This window comes from Sceloporus undulatus, chromosome 7 (assembly GCF_019175285.1).
Source record: "Sceloporus undulatus isolate JIND9_A2432 ecotype Alabama chromosome 7, SceUnd_v1.1, whole genome shotgun sequence".
NCBI lineage: Eukaryota > Metazoa > Chordata > Lepidosauria > Squamata > Phrynosomatidae > Sceloporus > Sceloporus undulatus.
This window is the reverse complement of record NC_056528.1, coordinates 28,433,657-28,454,414: the sequence shown is the minus strand read 5'-3', so window position 1 is coordinate 28,454,414 and position 20,758 is coordinate 28,433,657. Positions and strand designations below refer to the sequence as shown.

Here is a 20,758-nt window from a genome sequence, read left to right as displayed (position 1 = left end):
AGCAGCAATGATAATGATGATGATAATGATATGAGGAAGGATGCCGATGATCATAGATGTTGGAAGCCACCATAGATCCCAGCACTGTGATAAAAGGTAATAATAATACCAATAATAAAGATGATGATGATGATGATAGATGTTGGAAGCCATCATGTATCACAACTTTGAAATAGGTGATAATAATGCTAAAAATACTAATAATAAGGATGCTGATGAAGATCATAGATATCTCAGCTCTGAAGTAGGTGAGAATAATATTGATGATACTAGACTGGCGAAACGTCAGGAATAAACTCTTCTAGAACATGGCCACACAGCCTGAAAATCCCACAAAAAAGGATGATACTAGACGTTGGAAACCACCATGGATCCCAGAAATATGAAAAATGTGGTGATGATGATGATAAGGTCGTGGAGAATAATAGATGTTGGAGGTCACCATGGATCCCAGCTCTGAAAAAGGTGAGGAGACGTAGAAGCAGAAGCAGAAGAAATAAGGATGCTGATGATAATAGATGTTGCAAGCTACCATGGATCCCATGTCTGTGAGAAATAGGATGATGATGATCATAGATATAATTCTATGGCCTGTTACAGACAGCCAAAATAAAGCTGCTTCAAGTCACAGTGGAGGTATGGTGTTTCAATGATGCATGCGTCCTAAGAGTCCAGACGTAGCACCAAAGCCACGCTCCTGTCCTTGGCTGGGCATGGCTTGGTGCGATATCGGGACTCTTAGGACTCATTGCAATTGAAAACCATACCTCACTGTGACTCGAAGCAGCTTATTTTGGCTTGTTCTTGACTATGATCACCATCATCACCATCCTATTTTTCACAGACATGGGATCATGGTGGCTTCCAACTCCAAGGAGTTGGAAGGGACCCCAAGGGCCATCCAATCCAGCCCCTGCCATGCAGGAATACACCATCAAAACATCCTCGACAGATAGCCATCTAGCTGCTGCTTAAAAACCTCCAAAGAAGGAGACTCTACAATTTTCCAAGGGAGCGTGTCCCACCATCGAACAGGTCTTAGACTCGAGACGTTCCTCCTAACGTTGAGGTGGAATCTCTTTTCCTTCAGCTTGCATCCATTGTTCTGGGTCCTATTGTACATACTCAACTATGAATCAACCTCAGGTATAAGTCGAGGACACATTTTGAGATTATGGATTTTGATACGACCCATGGATAAGTCGAGGGTAAAACTCGGGGGCATCTAAGAAAGGATGTAAAAGACGAAGCAAAAGGAAACACAATGCCAAAGAACGTACAGAATTCTAGCAGGCTTCACTGTCTGTATTCATATTGTTGTAACCCGCCTCAATCCTTTTGGGAAAGGCAAGCTGTAAAGAAAGAAAGAAAGAAAGAAAGAAAGAATAATAATAATAAAGGCTGAATGGATGAGAAAACAGAGGGGGGGTTCAGTGGGATCATGACGGGATGGTTCCTTTTTTAATGAGAATTAAAGTATAGTACCTATATTGACCCCATGGATAAGTCGACTTTTGGGGGGGGGGGTCAATTTTTAACCTCACTTTCTAGACTTATACATGAGTATATACAGTGTATTCTCTGGAGCAGCAGAAAACAAGCTTGCTCCAGCCTCAGCAGGCCATCCTTTCAAACACTGTAGGGTTAGGAATGACTTGAAGGCATGCAACAACAAGGCAATCCCGTCCTGGGGTTTTCTGAGGCTGAGAGTGTGCGACTCGCAGAAGGACTTCCAATGGTTTCCACAGCCGAGCAGGGATTCAAACCCTGGTCTCCAGAGATAGTCCGACATGCGCTTTGAGGAACATCTTAGGAATCTGGGGATGTTTAGCCTGGAGAAGAGAAGGTTAAGAGGTGAAGGGTGTCATATTGAGGATGGAGCAAACTTGTTTTCTGCTGCTGCAGAGAATAAGACATGGAGCAATGGATGCAAGGCTCCAGCTCAACATTAGGAGGGAGTTAGTAAGGGCTGTTCGAAAGTGGAACACACTCCCTCAATTGAGAATGGTGAAGTCTCCTTCTTTGGAGGTCTTTAAATGGATGGCCATCTGTCAATGGGGATGCTTTGATTGAGAGTTCCTGCATGGCAGAATGGGGTTGGTCTGGATGGCCCTTGAGATCTCTTCCAACTCTAGGATTTTATGATTCTATGATTCAAAGCACTACAGCATTAAGTTGCAGGGATACCGACTGTACCCAGGCCTCGGTTTGTCTGCAGCTCTCACCACTAGGCACCACTAACCTTGGCTTATAAAGCCATACCTCTTTCAGTCCTGTTTTTGCAGCCTTTTCAGCTTCTGCTGGCGTTCCACCTTAAGCCTCCAGTTTGATAGATTTCCCTCTGGGTTGCCAATAGGCAGTTTCTAATTCCAGGCAGGGGACAGACTGTTGAAACCCAGCCAGGTTTTGGGCTGACCTTCTGTTCTTGCTTCGCCCACCCAAAAACATTGCCTCCCCTTCCTTTAAGGAGATTGCATTTAATTCTCTCCCACCCCTTCTTTTTTCCTTGCTAAATGCCCTCTTTGGAAGGTGGGTGGGTATCAGAGACAGACCCATGCAGGCATACCAATGCCCATTGGTGCACACTTTTTGCAACATATACACACACACACACACACATATATATATTTATTGCTGAAATCTGCTTTGCCATGCTTGCTGTGACTCTGTCCCTTCTGTAAATAGGATTTCTCATTTTTCCTTCTATTTTATTGATCAGTCCCCAAACCTACCAGCTCTTGGATTATTATCATTACTATTTTATTTTGCACGATATATATATATATATGGTATATGCACGCATTATAAAAATGACAGTTGTCTTTGATGGATGATTAAAAGAAGAGGGACTCTCCAGCTTCCTTTTGGAAAGGGATCTCTGCCCCTTTCCCAAGATGTTCCCTCAAGGACGGCACACCGTAAGTACCTACCATTTTATGGGTTTTTGCAAAGAACTACTTGGTTGCTCTCTTTTTCCTTTTGACAAGGTTGGCTGGGAACAGTAGGCTGTCACTGGATGGAGGTGGGAATGGAAGCAAGGAAATGGCTTGATCTTGCATTCAATGATCAGTCTTCAAAGGGGTAAGAGAAAGGAAGGAAAAGTTGTTTTCTGTTTCTTAATGGTATAAACCCAACGCCTGTTTTTGCATGCAAGGTAGCCCTCTTTGAGTTGCAAGGGATGGACTGGTAAGGTGATACGCAGAGGACTCTAACCTTCCCGGGTGCAAAGATTTCAGGTGTGTCTCCTCAGGGGGAGATCTCAGCATCTCTTTGGGAAACGGCAACCTCGGTTGCAAAGGACCTCAGTTGCAAAGAATGTGCAAATTCGGACTTGGTTGGATTGCCCTGATGTATCTATGGGTTGCGAAGAACCTCAGTTGCAAAGAATCTGACTTGCAAAGAATTGGCAATTTTGGGTTTGGTTGGATTTCCCTATTGAGTTTATAGAGTACAAAGAACCTCAGTTGCAAAGAATGGGCAATTTTGGATTTGGCTGGATGTCCCTGGTGGGTTTCTGGATCGCAAAGCCCCTCAGTTGCACAGAACCCGACTTGCAAAGAACTGGCAATTTTGGATTTGGCTGGATTTCCCATTGGGTTTAGGGATGGATTGGCTCCCATAGCTCTGCACTTTCCTTTAGGATAAATGTGCTTCAGAGCCTTTGCAAAGTGCATCCCTGACTCAGGTCCCATTGAGTTCAATGAGGTTGATTTCCCCAAGGAAAAGGGGCTAGTAGGCTATGGGAGATGCTCTACTCTTTTACAGGCACTATATAATATGGCCTTGTTTTTTAAAGGTACTATATAATATACCTGGTTTCAAGCCAAATGCAATTGCAGATCCATTGAAGTCAATGGGACTTGGGGGGTGACTATTAAATCCCATTCCTTTGGATGGGTGCGTTGGAGCTGGGAATAAAATAGCATTTAATCCTCTGTCTCCCCATCTATTTGAGACCCGTTAATAATCTTCTACGATGATGATACGGCTCATCTTTAGTGTCAACTCCCCCCGTCTTGCCATATATTTTCACATTGCATTATTCATGATCCCCGTGAATGTCGTGGCTGCTCTGTAGACACTTCTGGGATTCGCTGTCGTACCTTCCCCTAGCCATGCATGGACCATATGTATTGAAATAAAAACAGCAATAAAACTTGAAGGAACGGGAGCGCTGGATCCGAGCGAGCAACTGGAATTGCACAACCGCAATTTCATATTCTGCTTGGCTGCTAAACAGGGAGTGAAACCTTGGGGAATTAGGGTTAGCGTCCTCCCAGCTATTGCTGTATTTGGGACAGAAGTATCAGGAGCTCGTGGATGGCTGAATATAAACGTTTTTCACTGCCTTTCCCCTAAACTTTGCTTATTCTCATTGATACTCCAGATTAAAGCTAGAGATAATCTACCCTCCAACTGTCTTGGTTTGGTAGAGGAATCCTCCGCCTTCCCATTTTCTCATCTGCTTTTAAAATGTCCTGTGCATTCCCACTTACAAATAAATCGGTGTGCGATCCAAATCAATAGATCGATTTGACAGTGGAGCGTGGTTCCCACTACATTTGCCCCGATCGCATTTTCTCCCTCTAAAATAATCCCCTTGTGGTTCCCATTCATGAATGAATCGATTCAAAATGATTCGGTTCCAGCCAGCCGAAGGGGAAATTTAAATCGATTCCGATCCGAATGTGGTTCTCACTTGCGCAGATTCGATTTATCGAAAAAGGAGCGTCAAAAAGACGTGGGTTAAATGGGTCTAGCGCATGGCCTCCCTCTTGTAATCACTTCAGCGATTTGGATCAAGTGGGAACCAGGGTTGTTTGAAATGGTTCAAACCGATTCACGATCCGATTTAAAACGTAGTGGGGATGACTCTTTCCCCTTCTCTCTTTCCCCTTACTTCTGTTGCTGCAAACTGGGTGCAAAAGGGTGCCTTGGGTCCCAACTTGGGAGAAAGGTGGGATAAAGATATAATAAATATCATAAAGGTAGTTGGTACTCAAAGGGAGAGAGGGACAAAATCTTTGCCCTTCCCAGTGGGCTCAGGCAAAAGCAAACTGCTGCAAACTCATACCTCCTGTGATCTTCCTCCTTAGTAACCTTTTGGCACCTTCACCATCATACAATGTTACTATTCATAGGACCTATTTATTCTAGACCGGCGTCTCATAAAGAAGTACATCCAAATCATCTCCCCATCCCTCAGTCCATTGATTTCTCTGGGCATACAAGTCTGGGAATGCGTGCCTGGAAATATGTTGTATTTGGAATCAAAGTGCATTAGTAGCGATTGTAGTTGGTTTCCATTCCCCTGCTCCCCGCAGCCTTTTTAATGCACTGCCAGCATGATGTAGTGATTTGTGCATTGAACTAGACCAGGAGTTCGAATCCTCACTAGACCATGGATGACTTTAGTCAAGTCCCACTGTCTCAGCATCAGAAGAAGGCAATGGTGAATCTCCTCTGAACTAACCTGGCCAAGAAACTCCTGTTTTAGATCTGATAGGGTGTTCTGGTCCAAGTGCTGGACTCAGACTCGGGAAGATCAGGGTTCGAATCTGCACTCAGCCATGGAAACCTGCTGGGGGGACTTTGGGCAACTCACACTCTCTCCGTCTCAGAGAAACGCAGAGGAACCTTTGCGGAAGAAAACTTGCCCAAACACTCAGGAGGATGGCACTTGGACCAGAGCACCATACTGGTTCTAAAAAACCCAGATTCCCATGGCTAGCAAGGGGCCTTTACTATAAGAATGCGTTTTAATTGGGGTCCCTTTGGGGCTGGCAGGTGTCCCTTATTATAAGGAATGTCCCTTGGAGGGGGGTGACTGGAAAGCTTGATCCTTATGGGGCTGGCAGGTGTCCCTTTCCCAATGACCCTTCTTTAGGGCTTGGGAAGCTTTTCCTTTTCTATGGACTGAACAAGATGACCCCCGATCCCTTAGTTTGGGGTGTGGAGCCTTCATAAAGGCAGAGAAATGTGTCCATCGCATAATGTGTGACCGTGGACGATGCGTTAATTTTGCAGAGAAACACATGGCGAGGTTAACGGCAATCGATATTGTCGCTTGGTAGCGAGGCAGAAAAACAAGCTCCTTAAAAGCTCTTTCCTGATGGTCAGCCCTGCAAGTCTGTGAATTTCAGCGCTTCTGTATTGTTGGTTTGACAACCTGGCAGCGCTAGTTGTTTTTGTTTGCTGTAGCAACCATTTTTTGTGTGCAAATGGCCCCCGTTGAGAATGTGATTGTGGTCCTGTTCTGCTTCCCCTCGGCCTTTGCTGTGCACTCTTAAAATCCTGCAGGAGAACTCTTCATGGGCACGTTTTCATGTATGTTTAGACTTCCTGTCCATTTCATGGCCATTTAGCTTGGAGAAATGTTTGCAGAAGGCTAGATTTGGGTTTGAGCCTTAGAGGAAAGTTGTTGTTGTTGTTACTACTGGTTTCTGCATCACAGTTTACATACCTGATCCGTGACTGCATTGCATGAACACAGTGAACCTGTTAGTGAATTGCAATGATGCGTAGCTAGGCACCGACAAGAGTGCTCCAATGTGCTTCACTCACTTCTGGTGTGCATCAGTCGCTTGTGAGACACATGTGGCACTTGCTATGTGTCGGTGCATATCAAGTACTTCTGATGTGCATTTGACACTTTTGGTGCACATCAGGCATTTGTGAGGTGCATGGGACACTTGAGTTGATGAGCATCGCTCCTGAGATATGTTGAGCACCTTTGATGTACATTAGACACTTCTGGTGTGCATCAAGCACCAAGTTGGATACTTTTGGTGCACACCTGGCACTTGTGAGGCACACAGGGCACTTGTGATGTGCACTGGACAGTTTTGTGTATATCTGGCACTTCAGGTGTGCATCAGGCCCCTGTGAGGCTCAAAAGTATCCAGTGCACATCAGAAATACTTGAAGTACACCACCACATTGCAAGTACCACCACATTGCAAGTGGCCCATGCGTCTCTCAGTTGCCTGATGCACACCTGAAGTGCCTAATGTGCATCAAAGTTGCCCAATGCACATCAAAAGTACTTGGTGCTTGTCACACAAGTCACTTGTGATGTGCATTGGACACTTTTGTGTACATCTGGCACTTCAGGTGTGCATCAGGTACTTGTGAAGCACAAGGGGTGCTTGTGATGTGTTGGTGAGCAAGTACTTTTGATGTGAATTGGACACTTTTGGTACACATCAGGCACTAGTGGGACACACGGGGCACTTGTGTTGATAAGCATCTCTTCTGATATACAGTGGGCTTCTTTGATACACATCAGTCACTTCAAGTGTGCATCAGGCACTTGTGAGGCACATGGGGCACTTGTGAAGTGTTGGTGCACATCAAGTACTTCTGATGTTCATTGGGCATTTGTGGTGCACATCAGGCCCTTCAGGTGTGCATCAGGCATTTGTGAGGCACACAGGGCACTTGTGAGATGTTGATGACCCTCAAGCACTTCTAATGTGCATTGGGCACTTTTGATGCGCTTCAGGTGTGCATCAAGCACTTGTGAGGAACATGGGGCACTCTCAGTATGTTGATGCACATCAAGTATATCTGAGGAGCATTGAGCACATCTGGTTTCTACCCATTGTACATTGGGCTGTAGCGCATCAGTTAATCCACTGGCCTCCAGTGTGCAACAGACACTTCTAAGTTGTCATATCATGACAACCCCTGGGTGAATACCAACATTGCAAAGCTACTCAATTCCTTTCTGTCCCTTTCTCTCTCAGCCTAGCATACCTCACAAGGTTGTTGTGGGATAAAGTACATAGAGCTAAACTCTTTGGAAGAAAGGCTAGATGTAAACATAACAACTCAAGAAAAAAGGAAGTTGGTTTGTTGTGAGTTTTCAAGTAGTTTCTGACTTGCCCTAAACTATGGGTTTTTCTTGGCAAATTTCTTCAGAGGGGGTTGTCATTGCCTTCCTTTGAGGCTGAGAGAGTGTGACTTGCCCAGGGTCACCCAGTGGTTTTTCATAGCCGAGGGAGGATTCGAACCCAGCTCTTCGAAGTTGTAGTCCAAACCACTATGCCATGCTGGCTCAGTTTGAAACATTTGATGATTTCTTTCCTCCCTTCTCAGTCCGGGCAGCCTTTCAAATTCTCCGTGTTGGAAATCTGTGACCGGATCAAGGAAGAATTCCAGTTCCTTCAAGCTCAGTATCACAGGTATGGGGCTGGATGGGTGGATTTGTGGCCCTGGGACTCTTGAGAGTCGTCACAGATCTTAGTTTATAACTGAAATAGAGCCTCCACCTCCAGGGGCAGTCTATCTTGCATTTCAGCCAGTGCTTTTTCTTCTCCGAACCAGCCTTCCAGGGCTGTTGAATCAGGTTCTTCCCCTAAATGTTGTTTACTCCTTTCATTTCTGAAAAATACCTTTTAAAATATTTGCACACCGTGTCATGCCTGCTGCGTAGCTGCGAAAGGCGAGGAACCTGTCAGAAATGGAAGAATTGGCAGCCTCAGGTGCGCATGCAGATACCTCCTTCCTGTTTCTTTTCCCCGTGGCCTTGTTTGGGCGCAATTTCCATCCGCATGCGCCGCCTGAATCCCGATTAGCGGGAGTGATAAATAAAAGATACGAGAGACGCTGGGGTTTCTCACACTGAGAGTGTTTTTCCTCCACTCCTCCTTCTCTCTTTATTCTTCGTTCCCCCCTTTTGCCTTATTTTTTACCCTTCTGAAGCCCTCCAGCAACTACATTCTCAGCATTAGTTTTGGGCAATGTGGGCCACAGAACCGCACAGAAAAATCCCTCCAACATGCAAAACCATGTGTAAAAAATACTACCCGCACAAGTCCTGTACTCCCCATGCCTTTAGTTTCCTCCACTGTCGCTCCCAAAATGGCATAATGTCATTTTCCTTTGCGACCCTTCCTGAAATGGAAAAATGCGCTTTCCTCTGCGGTCCTTCTCAAAATGGCAAGACACCATTTCCTTCCTGGGTCCTTCTCAAAATGGCAAAAGGCCATTTTGCTCCGCAGTCCCTCCCAAGACGAAGAAATGCCATTTCCTCTGCAGTCCTTCTCAAAATGGTGAAATGCTATTTTGTTCTGCAGCCCTTCTCAAACTGACAAAATGCCATTTCCTTCACAGTCCTTCTCAAAATAGTAAAATGCCATTTCCTCTACTGCCCTTCTCAAAATAATAAAATGCTCTTTCTTCTACCGCCCTTCTCAAAATGGCGAAATGCTGTTTCCCCTGCAGACCTCCTCAAATGGCAAAATGCTAGTTTCCTCTGCAGTCCTTCTCCAAATAGCAAAATGCCCCTTTCTCCGTAGTCCTTCTTAAAATGGAGAAATGCCATTTTCCTTCACAGTCCTTCTCAAAATGGCAAATTGTTTCTGTGAAAGAAGGCACTTCAATGGCTCCCATGTCACTGGGATGGTGACTCCGCTCCAGGTTCTAGTTTAGCCCTTCAGGAAGTTACACAAGCTGCTGAATCCTATATTTCCCAATGGGGAAATTGGATCTTTGCAGTGATCCAAAACCTGGAATGGATTTAATCGCCCTACTGACCTGGGAACCAACACCTTTTGCCATTGAACCGGGTGCGGTAGATAGAGGCTGCACACGGCAAAAAAAGGACGCCATTTTGAGAGGGCTTCTTTTGGAGGAATGACCTCTAAGGGTGGTCTAGGAAGAGAGAACAAAATTGTAACTTTATCTTTCTTTTTGCAGTCTAAAGCTGGAATGTGAGAAGCTGGCCAGCGAGAAGACGGAAATGCAAAGGCATTATGTGATGGTAAGAAAATCCTTTTTTCCCCCTTGTGCAAATCAACCTTGTGAGTTTTGCATGGAATAAGCCCCCCAATTGAAGCATTTCCTATGCAGAAGGGGAAAAAACCCTCATTTTCTGTGCAGAAAATAACATTTCTCCGCAAAATGTTTTATTTTTCTGCCCAGGAGATGCTGTTTTCCACACAGAAAACTCTGGGTTCTCTGCAAATTTTGCATGGACCGAAGTCCTAACTTGTGAATCGGCTTCAAAACCCAGTGAGGTTTGTGAAGCCTTTCTCACAAGAGGAGGGCAGTCGTGAATATTATTTGTTGCTTTTGTTACAGGAGGAAAGTTAGTGTGAAAAATGACATCTCTGCAAAGACGCAAATGAGACCAATGCCAACTGATGTCTCCTATGCCATTGGGACGGTGAATCCACTCCAGGTTCTGTTTTATTCAGGGATTTATCCAAAGTGCTGAATTCCCCCCCCCCCAATAGGTCCATCAACATGAACAGCTTCTTTGTTGCGATCTAGAACCCATGAGCTAGAACCTGGAATGGACTCACCATCCCAAGAACATGGGAGCCATCTCTATTTATGCCGTAATTCTATGCTTCTTTCCACCTTTATCATTTTATGGATGTGAGGGGGATGTTCTCCTTACCTTCTGGTCCAGACTTGCTCATTCTGTATTTCTTCTCAAGCCATTATTTCCTTCCAGAGGTGGTTCTGCAGAACTAGAAATTAAAACATAGAAGGGCAAAGCTCTCTTGGATGCAAAAAGCCTGCCGCCTTTGCAACACGTTACTATTAAGGCATTGCTCAAGTTTTTGTTTCTACTTTTGGCTCGCGTGGCTATTTTTATTTTTACAAAGGCGACCCAATAGAAGTGGTTTCATGCTACTGATCTCGAGTCGAAATGATGTGTTCATTCTTCCTAATCCGTGCCCCTTTTTGGTTCCCTTGCAGTATTACGAAATGTCTTACGGATTAAACATCGAGATGCATAAGCAGGTAGGTGAACTTCAAGTCTTTTTGAAGGAGGGGGAAAAGTTACCGGGGAAGTTGGGTGGAAAGTATCAATCAGAAATAATAGCCAGGGGGGGGAAATATATGAAAGGCTCAGATGGAAGAATAACACCTGGCTTGACAATAAACAGCACATGCAAAAGGATCTGGGAGTCTTAGTAGATCACAAGCTGAACATGAGCCGACAGTGTGATGCAGCAGCTAAGGAACCCAATATGATCCTGGGCTGCATCAATAGGAGTGAAGCAGTGAATGAAGACATTGAGATAACTGAGTATTTTCCATCCCTTGGCTCAGTCATTAAGAGATCATAGTCAAGACATCAGAAGACGATTTGGACTTGTAAGAGCAGCTATGCAGGAATCTAGACAAGATCTTGAAGTGTAAAAATATATCATTGAATACCAAAGTTAGGACAGTCCATTGTATTTCCCATTTCTATGTATGGTTGTGACAGTTGGACGGTGAAGCAAGCAGATAGGAAGAAGATCAACTCATTTGGAAACGGTGTTGGAGGAGATTTCTGTGGATACCATGAACGGGTGACAAGACCAATGTAGGGGTCTGAGTGCAAATCAAGCCTAGAAGCCAAGGGTGTTGTACTTTGGACTTTGGCTGCCGTACTTTGTAGAAGGAGGAGTGAGCTTCTTTCTGCTGCTCCAGAGACTAGAACGTGGTTCAGTGGATTCAAATTGCAAACAAAGAGATTCCATCTAAACCTTAGGAAGAACATCTTAACTGGAAGAGCTGTTGGAAAGGGGACTGGGTTGCCTTGGCAGGCGATGGACTCTCCTCCTTTACTCAGAGCTTGGATGGGCATCTTTTGGGAGAGCTTTAGTTGTGTCTTCCTGCGTGGCAGAATGGGTTGGATTGGGTGACCTTTGAGATCCGACTCTAAGATCCCAATGGTATGTTTTAAAAGATGGAGCTCCAATTTTAATCATCATATTACCAGCTTACGGATCTCTTCAGACAGGCCTTTCCAGAAAAGCGTATTGGCTGATCTGAACCATCAGTTCAACCATCGTCCAGTCCGTCTCACCAACTAGTCCACACCCGATCCTCCGTTTTGCTGATTTGAATGCATTTTTAATGCATACATGATTTAATTGTTATTTTAGAGGGGAGGGTAGAATTTGGGGTTATGGAGTACTGTTGTTTTATTATGTATCAGATTGTTTTTACTGTATATCCCACATACTCTGATCCTAATCAGAGTATGCGGGATATAAATAAAAGTTGTTATTATTATTATTATTTACTGTATACAGTGGGCCCTCCGCTGTTACAGAGGCCACAATCCTCAGAAATACACAAGGGGCAAACAGAGGGCGACACAATGGGGGTGCGCACTGGAGGCGCGTGTGCGACAGGAGTGTGCCACCATTGGAGTCAATAGGGACCCCAATACTGGCAATTTTCCATTTCTGTGTATAGTGCATCCACACATGGCGTGGGCGCACACCGTGTGTGTGTGGCGCCATACCCTTTCACTGAATAGAGTGGTAAAAGGCGAGCGCTTAGTCCATCCTGGGAGCACCAAAAAGAAGCATGGATCCCCTCTCCTCTCTCATCCATCCTGCCTTTAGGTTGAGCACAAGTAGTTATGCCTGCCAAAATGTTCTAGGTTCTTTGGCATCATTTTCCTTTCCTTTCCTTGGTTACATGCCCCTAAGTTTTACCCTTGCCCAATCCATGGGTCATATCAAAACCCATAGCTTTGGCCCCCAAACCTCCCACTGACTTATACATGAGGTCGACTCATAATCAAGTACTTATGGTATCCCAAAGGAGTCTGAGTAACATTCAGGCCTTGCTCAAGTGGGTTTCCTAACCCGGCTGCCCTTGGCACGCTGAGCCAGCCATAACCTGCCTGCTTTCTTAGTTTTTGATGAAATCCATTAGGCCTCTGATTCTGTTTCGATCGAACCAAAAAGGGCAAAAGCCTTTTTCTCGCTCCCAAGGCCTTCCTTTTGTTCCGGCGGTAATTTCCTTCCCGTCGTCTTTGGGTTTATCAAGCCAGGCATCGCGCACAACGGGGCCGGCTGCCAGGGATATTAGGTTGGCAGGCTTCCCGACAAAGTGACAAACCAAACTGGCATCGTTTCCCAGCTGCCTTCTCATTGCCAGCCTCCCTGGCCCTAAACTACCCTCTTTCCTCTCCTCCTAGTTCTCCTGTTTTGCTTGGGAAGAAAGAATTGGCAGCTGGCGAAATGTGTGCGTCTCTTTGTGAGAGTCTCCCCTTGGCTTCTAGCTTCCTGGCTGCCATTATGATTATTATTAGCCTCCTATCATTATTATTACTGTTATTATTACTAGCATCGTCGCCATCATATTCTTTGCAAATCCAGGCTTTGCATCTGTTCTCTGTCTGTCTTCTCCTCTGCTCTTCTTTCTGGATTTCGGGCGGCTGAAAAATGTGTGTCCACTTGGAGGAATGGTTTGAGCATTGGACTAGGGCTCTGGAGACCAGGGTTTGAATCCTGACTCAACCATAGAAACCCACTTGCTGTCAGTCAGTTAGTCATTCATTTATTAATGCTTAGACCAAAGGCAATTCGCATACACAGTGTTAAAAGTGGTTTGAGTGCTGGAACATCACTCAACCATGGAAACCCAGTGGGTGACTTTGGGCAAGTCACACTTTCTCAGCCTCAGAGGATGGAAAGGGCAAATCCCCTCTGAAGAAACTGGCCAAGAAAACCCTAGGATAGGTTTGCCATAGGGTTGCCATAAGTCGGAAATTACTTGAAGGCACATGACAACGACAACAACAAACATACCTTTAAGTTGCCTGTCGATTTATGACAACCCTGTGATTTTTATAGGGTTTTCACAGCAAAGAAGTCTCAGAGGTGGTTTGGCCAGTTCCTTCCTCTGAAATAGAGCCTCCAGCACCTGGTATTCGTTGGTGGTCTCCCATCCAAGTGTTAACTAGGGTTGACCCTGCTTAGCTTCCAAGAACAAATGGGATTTGGTGCCTTTGGGGTATTTAGCCAAGGTCTGTATGCATGTGCCTTCAAATTGTTTCCAGCTTATGGCAATCCTAAGTCAACCCTATCACAGGGTTCCCTTGGCACATTTCTTTGGAGGGGGTTTGCCCTTGCCATCCACTGAGGCTGAGAGAGTGTAACTCGCCCAAGGTGGGTTTAATGACCTCCCTTACCTGTAATTAAATATTTTTCCTGGGAAGGTAAGCAAAGACAGGGGCAGGAACCCAAATTAAGGAGAGCTAGCTGTGAGCAAAGTTTCTCCTACAACAAAAGCGGCTCTCAGCTCCATCCTTCCCTGTGATGTGATTGCAGAGCACATGATTTGACGGACCAGTAGAGATCTCAAACTCATATCTTCCATATTCATTCAGAACTTAGTAAGTTTCAAGGTGGTTATGTTTGTTGTTTTTGGTCTTCTGTCTTGCTGACCAAGTCTCCCCCTTCTGTCTCTTTCTTTTCGTTTAGGCTGAGATTGTCAAACGGTTGAGTACCATTTGCGCGCAGATAATCCCCTTCCTGACCCAAGAGGTAAATGAAGAACAAACTTGGGGAAAATCTGGGAAGTGGCAAGGAATTGAGATGCAGAAAATTCATTCAAGAGGCACGGCTAGAACGTATTTGTGATGCTGGAAAATCTTCCCGCAGAAACAGATACATGATAGCGTGCTTACATGCTTCACTTGTAATTGCAGTATTTAAAACATGTAATGGCAATAGTTTTACTGTGATCCATGCAACAAGGTGTCCCTCAGTCCTTCCACTTTCTCCTCCTTTTCAGCACCAACAGCAGGTCTTGCAAGCGATGGATCGGGCCAAGCAAGTCACCATGGGGGAGCTGAACAACGTTATTGGGGTGAGTGATGTGGTGGCGAAGGCCAAAATTTGGCCAGACATGGCCAAACGGGGTCCTATATTTGTGCACATTTCTTATTTTAGGACTTTATGAAGGTGGCAATGTATTTAAATGGCAGCCACCATGCTTTGCAAACCCGGTGGAATGGGAAAAAGCTAACCCTCCCCTCTGTCCACTAGCTTCAAAATTCAGTCTGGATGCAAAATTTCCCCCTCAAATATACTTGAGAGCTGAGCCAACAGTGTGATACAGCGGCTAAAAAGGCCAATGTGATCCTAGGCTGTGCCAAGAGAAGTGTAGTGTCTAGATTGAGGGAAGCAATAGCGCCACTCTCCTCTGCTTTGATCAGACCTCACCTGGAGTACTGTGTCCAGTTCTGGGCACCACAATTCAAGAAGGATGTGGACAAGGTGACTTGACAGTAGTACTTTCAAAGGGGATCTAGGAGTCATGGTGGACCACAAGCTGAACGTGAGCCAGTGGTGTGATGCAGCAGCTAAAAAGGCCAATATGATCCTAGTCTGCATCAATAGAAGTGTAGTATTTAGACTCGAGAGAAGTAATAGTGGCATGGTTGCATACTTAACTAAATCGCTGATACAAGATACAGATCCTCTCTGTAGTGATGACAACAGTGCTATTACTTCCGTCAGTCTAGACCAGTGATCCTCAGACATTGGTCCTCTAAATGTTTTGGACTTCAGCTCCCAGAATCCTTAGCTACTGGCCAGGCTGGCTGTAGTTTCTGGGAAATTAAGCCCAAAACATGTGGAGGACCAAAGTTTGGGAACCACTGATCTGGGTACTACATTCCTATTGATGCGGACTAGGATAATATTGGCTTTAGACTGCTGCATGACACTGTTGGCTCATGTGCAGTTTGTGGTTCTCACCATCTCAGTGGTCTGCATTTTGGGGGCCAAGTGGGGGGGGCTTGGGGTATCCATGGAAAGGGCACGGGTCCCCCAGGAGTCTCTGCTTTCTCTCCAGCAGCAGCAGCTCCAGCACCTCTCCCATCACGCCCCTCCTATCCCACTGACCCCGCATCCTTCGGGCTCCCAGACCCCGACCCTGAGTGCCATCGGGACCACATCCGGGCTTCTGGCGCTCTCGGGAGTGTTGACGGCTCAGGCGGCGCTCGGAGCAAAGGACGAAAGAGGAGCGCAGGATGCCGAGAATAACCGAGGTACGTGGTTGGAGCGAGGGGGAGCATCTACGGTCTCTCTGGACACCATAATCCCTGTTGGCCCTATCTGTGTTGTGCTTTGAGGTTGGAGTCCTGAGTTCGAGTTCCAGGCAAAGGGGTGTTCTGGAATGCTAGTGACATGTTTTGCATAGCTCCTCCCCCTTTGTGCTCCTCCCCCTAGGCAAATGAAGGGGTGGGACACGAGGACATCATTAGGGGAGTGACAGCTCAGAGAGGAATACTCATCATCTGTCCCATCGTCCCCTCCAGGATCGATCATGGTCACATTCTGCTCTGATGTGTTGCAGACCACAACGTCCATTGATATTTTTTAACAAAGGGAGCTCTAGCATTGGCAGAAATTTTTGCCTGCAAAGAGTTAACATTTTTCCAAAGCTGGCTTCCAAAGGAGCAGAGTTAACATCTCTGTAGTTCAGACTAAACCCCATAGCGGATTATCCACTGCCCAGATCTATCAGCCACCGCTGAAATTTAGACCAGGGTGGGCAGAAGGAAACATGCAAAGACCAAGAAAGATGATCAATCACACAGGGAGGGCTGCCTTGTACTATATTTCCCCCTAAGCCTTGAATTTCTTTACTCTTCTGCAGCTGTTGGTTGAACCGCGGTGCCAGGGGGCTGGTTCCGGGTGACTAATAATGCCAATTAAATCCCTATAACTCCCGTAGTTGGTACTATTTTAGGCCTGAGGATTACAGAGATCCGTGGGTGCCAGGCAGTTCATTTTTCCCAGGAGAAGTGCTAGGGCCCAACTTGAAAAGCACAAAATGGTTGCCCCAGAGGTCCTGATATCCCCATCGTTGCTCCATAAATCCCAGATAGATCAGGGAAGGAGGCTTGCAGCTTGGTTCAGGAGAGAAAGCACTCTGCACATGATCAGAGGCACTTTAGTCTTGCTAAATCTGCTCCTTTGGCAGAGTTGGGGGCAGCTGAGACCTTGCAAGAGAAAAGGTGACGGCACATAAATCTTGCAACGTTTTCCAGCTTGTCTCATTGCACAGCTAAGGAGCGGGAAAGGACTAGCCATCTTTACCTGTCTCTTGTCAAGTGTTGGGACATAACAATAGTTATGAATGAGGAAGGGCATGCAAGCTAAGAGAGGCTGCCACAGTTTGCTTTTGCCTGAGCCGACTGTCCTTTCCTCTCCTTTCGTGGAATTAATTGCGTGCAAACTACATTTTTGCGCCTTTGCAGCATTTGAGGTACGCTGAGGACGAAGGTGGGAGGAGGAGAGAGAAACCGGGACTCTTTAAAAGCAGTTGAAAAAGTGGGATGGCAGAGGATTACTCAGGACTGTCCTTGCCACATCGGGACAGTTGTAGGACATCTGACGGTTTTATGTACAGTCGTCCCTCCATCTCCACGGATTCCTGATCCATTGATTGAAACCTCCACAACTTGAAATATATATAAATTTCAAAAAGCAAACCATGATTTTGACATCTTATATAAGGGACACCATTTTGCTTGGCTATTACATTCATTGGGACTTGTGTACCCACAGATTTTGGTATCCACTTGTCTGGGTCCCCAAAACTGGGTCCCCAAAATTGGGTCCCCAATTGCAATGGATACCAAGGTCCTTCTATATTGTTTTGTGAATTATTATTTATTATTGTGCTATTTATTGTTTATTTAATGTCTTCTTTCTTACAAATACAGGGGGAGGAAGAAGAGGGTCGTCTTTCTTGTCCTTAGAGGTTTCCTGCTACCCACCCCTGGTTTCAATTTCAATGATGGCTAGTAGATCTGGTGTCCATGGGAGTGGAGAATCTGCTTTAGGTTTTAGTCTGAACTACAGAGGTGCTATCCCTCAAGTCCCATTAAAAACAATGTCCTAGTAGAACGCTTGAATCCGTCGATAAAGGATCTGCAGATACTGCGGAACATAAATAAAATAAATACTGAATTATTTGCCTTCGGTGGAGGATGCACACTCCATCCTCCGCAGAGGGCAAAGAATCCAGTATTTTCTTGCAGGATCCTGTTTTTCAGTGTGTCAGGAAAGGATTCTCATTTTGCAATCTGATTTGGAGATCTCAAAGGGGAAGGAGGTTTGGGCAAAAGCGCAGTGGGATCCATCTGGAATCTGGAAGCGCACCAGCCATGCCTATGCAGGCCACAGGGAACTGTTTTCTCCTTTTCTTCTTTGCTCGGGATTGCTTTGCATGCAGGTCTGATCAAAGCCAAGGACATTTGGCAACCTCGCCTTATCCCCCTCCATCCTCCCGCCTTTGCAGAAAGCTTTGTTGGCTGCAGTCTGTCCTGGGATCCCATCCAGCATCTGTTAACCCACCTTTCTCTTTGGCAAACCTCTCCAAAGGAAATAAAAGCCATTCCCCCCCAAGCTCCCCTCTCTCCCTCTTTCAACCTTTCTGCCAAGGTTGCGAGGGAGGTTTGATGGCCACAAAAGCACATAAATGTGTGTCATCTGATAGATTTCCCTCCAGCTTGTAAAACATCTGGTCATCTATGGCGAGGACTAACCATGAAGTAGGCCCTTGGTATCCGCTGGGGTTTGGTTCCAGGTCCCCCATGGATGCCAAAATCAATGGATGGTTAAGTCCCATTATATACAGTGGGGTAGTAAAAAGAGTCTCTTATATAAAAGGGCAAAATCAAGGTTTGCTTGTTAGAATATATAATATGTATGTGTGTGTGTGTATGATTATTTTCAAGCTGTGAATGCTTGAATCCGTGGATAAACAATCTGTGGATATGGAGGGCTGACTGCATATACAGCGGCATACTAAAATGGGCTCCCTTATATGAAATGACAAAATCAAGGTCTGCTTTTTGGAATGTGTGTGTGTGTGTGTGTGTGTGTGTACAAATATTTTCAAGCTGTGGATAACTGAATGGATATGGAGAGCCAACCTTAACCATGTTATATAGTTTTTTTGTGGGTTTTTCAGGCTATGTGGCCATGTTCTAGAAGAGTTTATTCCTGACGTTTCGCCATCATCTGTGGCTGGCATCTTCAGAGAATGCTGGCATGGAAGTGAGTGGGACACACACACACACACACACACACACACACACACACACTGTGTGACTCTAGGTTGGGAGGAGTGATTTCCATGTTAAGCTGTATATTGCTCTAACCTAGAGTCACACAGTATATATATACCCCACTCTCTTCCATGCCAGCATTCTCTGAAGATGCCAGCCACAGATGTTGGCGAAATGTCAGGAATAAACTCTTCTAGAACATGGCCACATAAACCGAAAAGCCCACCAAAAACTATGGATGCTGGCCATGAAATCCTTCCACTTCACAATGTTTTCCAAACACCTTTGGGCTTGTAAGGCTGAAGGATGTGAAGTCTACCAGACGTTCTCAGATGTCAAGTCCCATTGGCCTTGGCTGGGCTTGGCTAGGGATGATGGCAATAGGAGTCCCACTGCATCTGGATACCCATGTTCCCCTAGTCCAGTGATGGTGAACCTTTTAGAGGCCAAGTGCCCAAAGTGCAACCCAAAACCCACTTATTTATTGCAAAGTACCATGTCCCTCTGGCTTTCTAGTAACAAACTCTGGCAAACTCTGTGCTGGGGCAATGGCACATGTGCCCACAGAAAGGGCTCTGAGTGCCACCTCTGGCATGCATGCCATAGGTTTGCCATCACTGCGCCTAGTTCTTTTGGATTGGCAAGTGGAGGATTGCCTTTTTGCAATATAACCTCTACCTGCATGGATACCCATGCTTTATGCACCCAGAGAACGGGCTAGATTAGAGGAATTGGCTTGATCTGCTAGATGTCTAGTTGCAGGTGATTCTAAAAAATCTTGAAAGGTTTAGATTTGGAATTCCACACTCAATGTAAAGAGTGATATAGACTATTCTGCATTGCTGTATTTTATTTATTGTATTATTGAGTAAAATATCTTTACTCCCATCCTTTTATCATAAGATCTCAGGGCAGCAAAATGATTAAAAATAATCTAGACAACTGAATGATTCCAATTAAAACCGATCAACAATTAGCAAGGGGTTGGACTGGAATGCCTCTGAGACCCCTTTCAACTCCGTGATTCTATCCAGTCTTCAAAAGAGCTGAAAGCAAATTGAATTACTCCAGCAAAAGTGTTTTTACACAGTCTTTGCAAATGGCTTGGTCATAAATGGGCCATTAAGACCCACTCGCTTTGCAAAAGACCTACTCCTGATGGAGATGGAGACTCCTAGAACTGCTTTCTTGATCTGGATCAACCCACTTTTTAGCTCTCCATATTGGGGTTGGCTATGGTGGCTATCATGCAGTGTATTCAGAAATTGACCAAAAGGTGCTAGATCTAATAATATTGTTTCTTCCCTCCTTGTTTCTCTGCAATCGTTTGGATGACCTCAATGGGTCCGTTCCAGAACACACTTCAAGCCGGGTAGGTCTTCTTAACTTTGTCTTGGGTATGTTTGTTTGAGTGTGTTTTGTGCTGTGTGCAGTATTTTGTGTTGTGTGGTGATTTTGCTGTTGTGTATGTGGCATAGTGGTTTGCATGTTGGACTGTGACTCTGGAGACCAGGGTTCAAATCCATGCTTGACCATGGAGTGCCACTTGGGCAAACCTCATCTAAAAGGTTTGAGTGTTGGACTATGACTCTGGAGAACAGGGTTCAAATCCACGCTTGACCATGGAGTGCCACTTTGGAAACCTCATCTAAAAGGTTTGAGTGTTGGACTGTGACCCTGGAGACCAGGGTTCAAATCCATGCTTGACCATGGAGTGCCACTTTGGAAACCTCATCTAAAAGGTTTGAGTGTTGGACTATGACTCTGGAGAACAGGGTTCAAATCCACGCTTGACCATGGAGTGCAAACTCATCTAAAAGGTTTGACTGTTGGACTATGACTCTGGAGACCAGGGTTTGAATCCATGCTTAATCATGGAGTGCCACTTGGGCAACCTCATCTAAAAGGATTGAGTGTTGG

The 20,758-nt window shown here is 45.4% G+C and overlaps 1 protein-coding gene across 4 annotated transcripts in view; it reads left to right on the top strand.

Annotated features, from left to right (window-relative positions):
* The first annotated feature begins 2,420 nt into the window (after positions 1–2,420).
* LOC121936074 (transducin-like enhancer protein 2) overlaps positions 2,421–20,758 on the top strand; it is a 33,341-nt gene continuing 15,003 nt past the window's right edge. Inside the window, exons 1-8 of one of the 4 annotated variants that reach the window (XM_042477859.1) lie at positions 2,421–2,918; positions 8,101–8,186; positions 9,703–9,766; positions 10,714–10,758; positions 14,232–14,294; positions 14,545–14,619; positions 15,610–15,805; positions 20,194–20,210. In XM_042477859.1, the coding sequence (XP_042333793.1) occupies positions 2,895–2,918; positions 8,101–8,186; positions 9,703–9,766; positions 10,714–10,758; positions 14,232–14,294; positions 14,545–14,619; positions 15,610–15,805; positions 20,194–20,210 (570 nt within the window). In that variant the 5' untranslated portion in view covers positions 2,421–2,894. The remainder of the gene's footprint in view (positions 2,919–8,100; positions 8,187–9,702; positions 9,767–10,713; positions 10,759–14,231; positions 14,295–14,544; positions 14,620–15,609; positions 15,806–20,193; positions 20,211–20,758) is intronic. The other 3 variants (XM_042477856.1, XM_042477855.1, XM_042477858.1) reach the window with 3 other exon arrangements.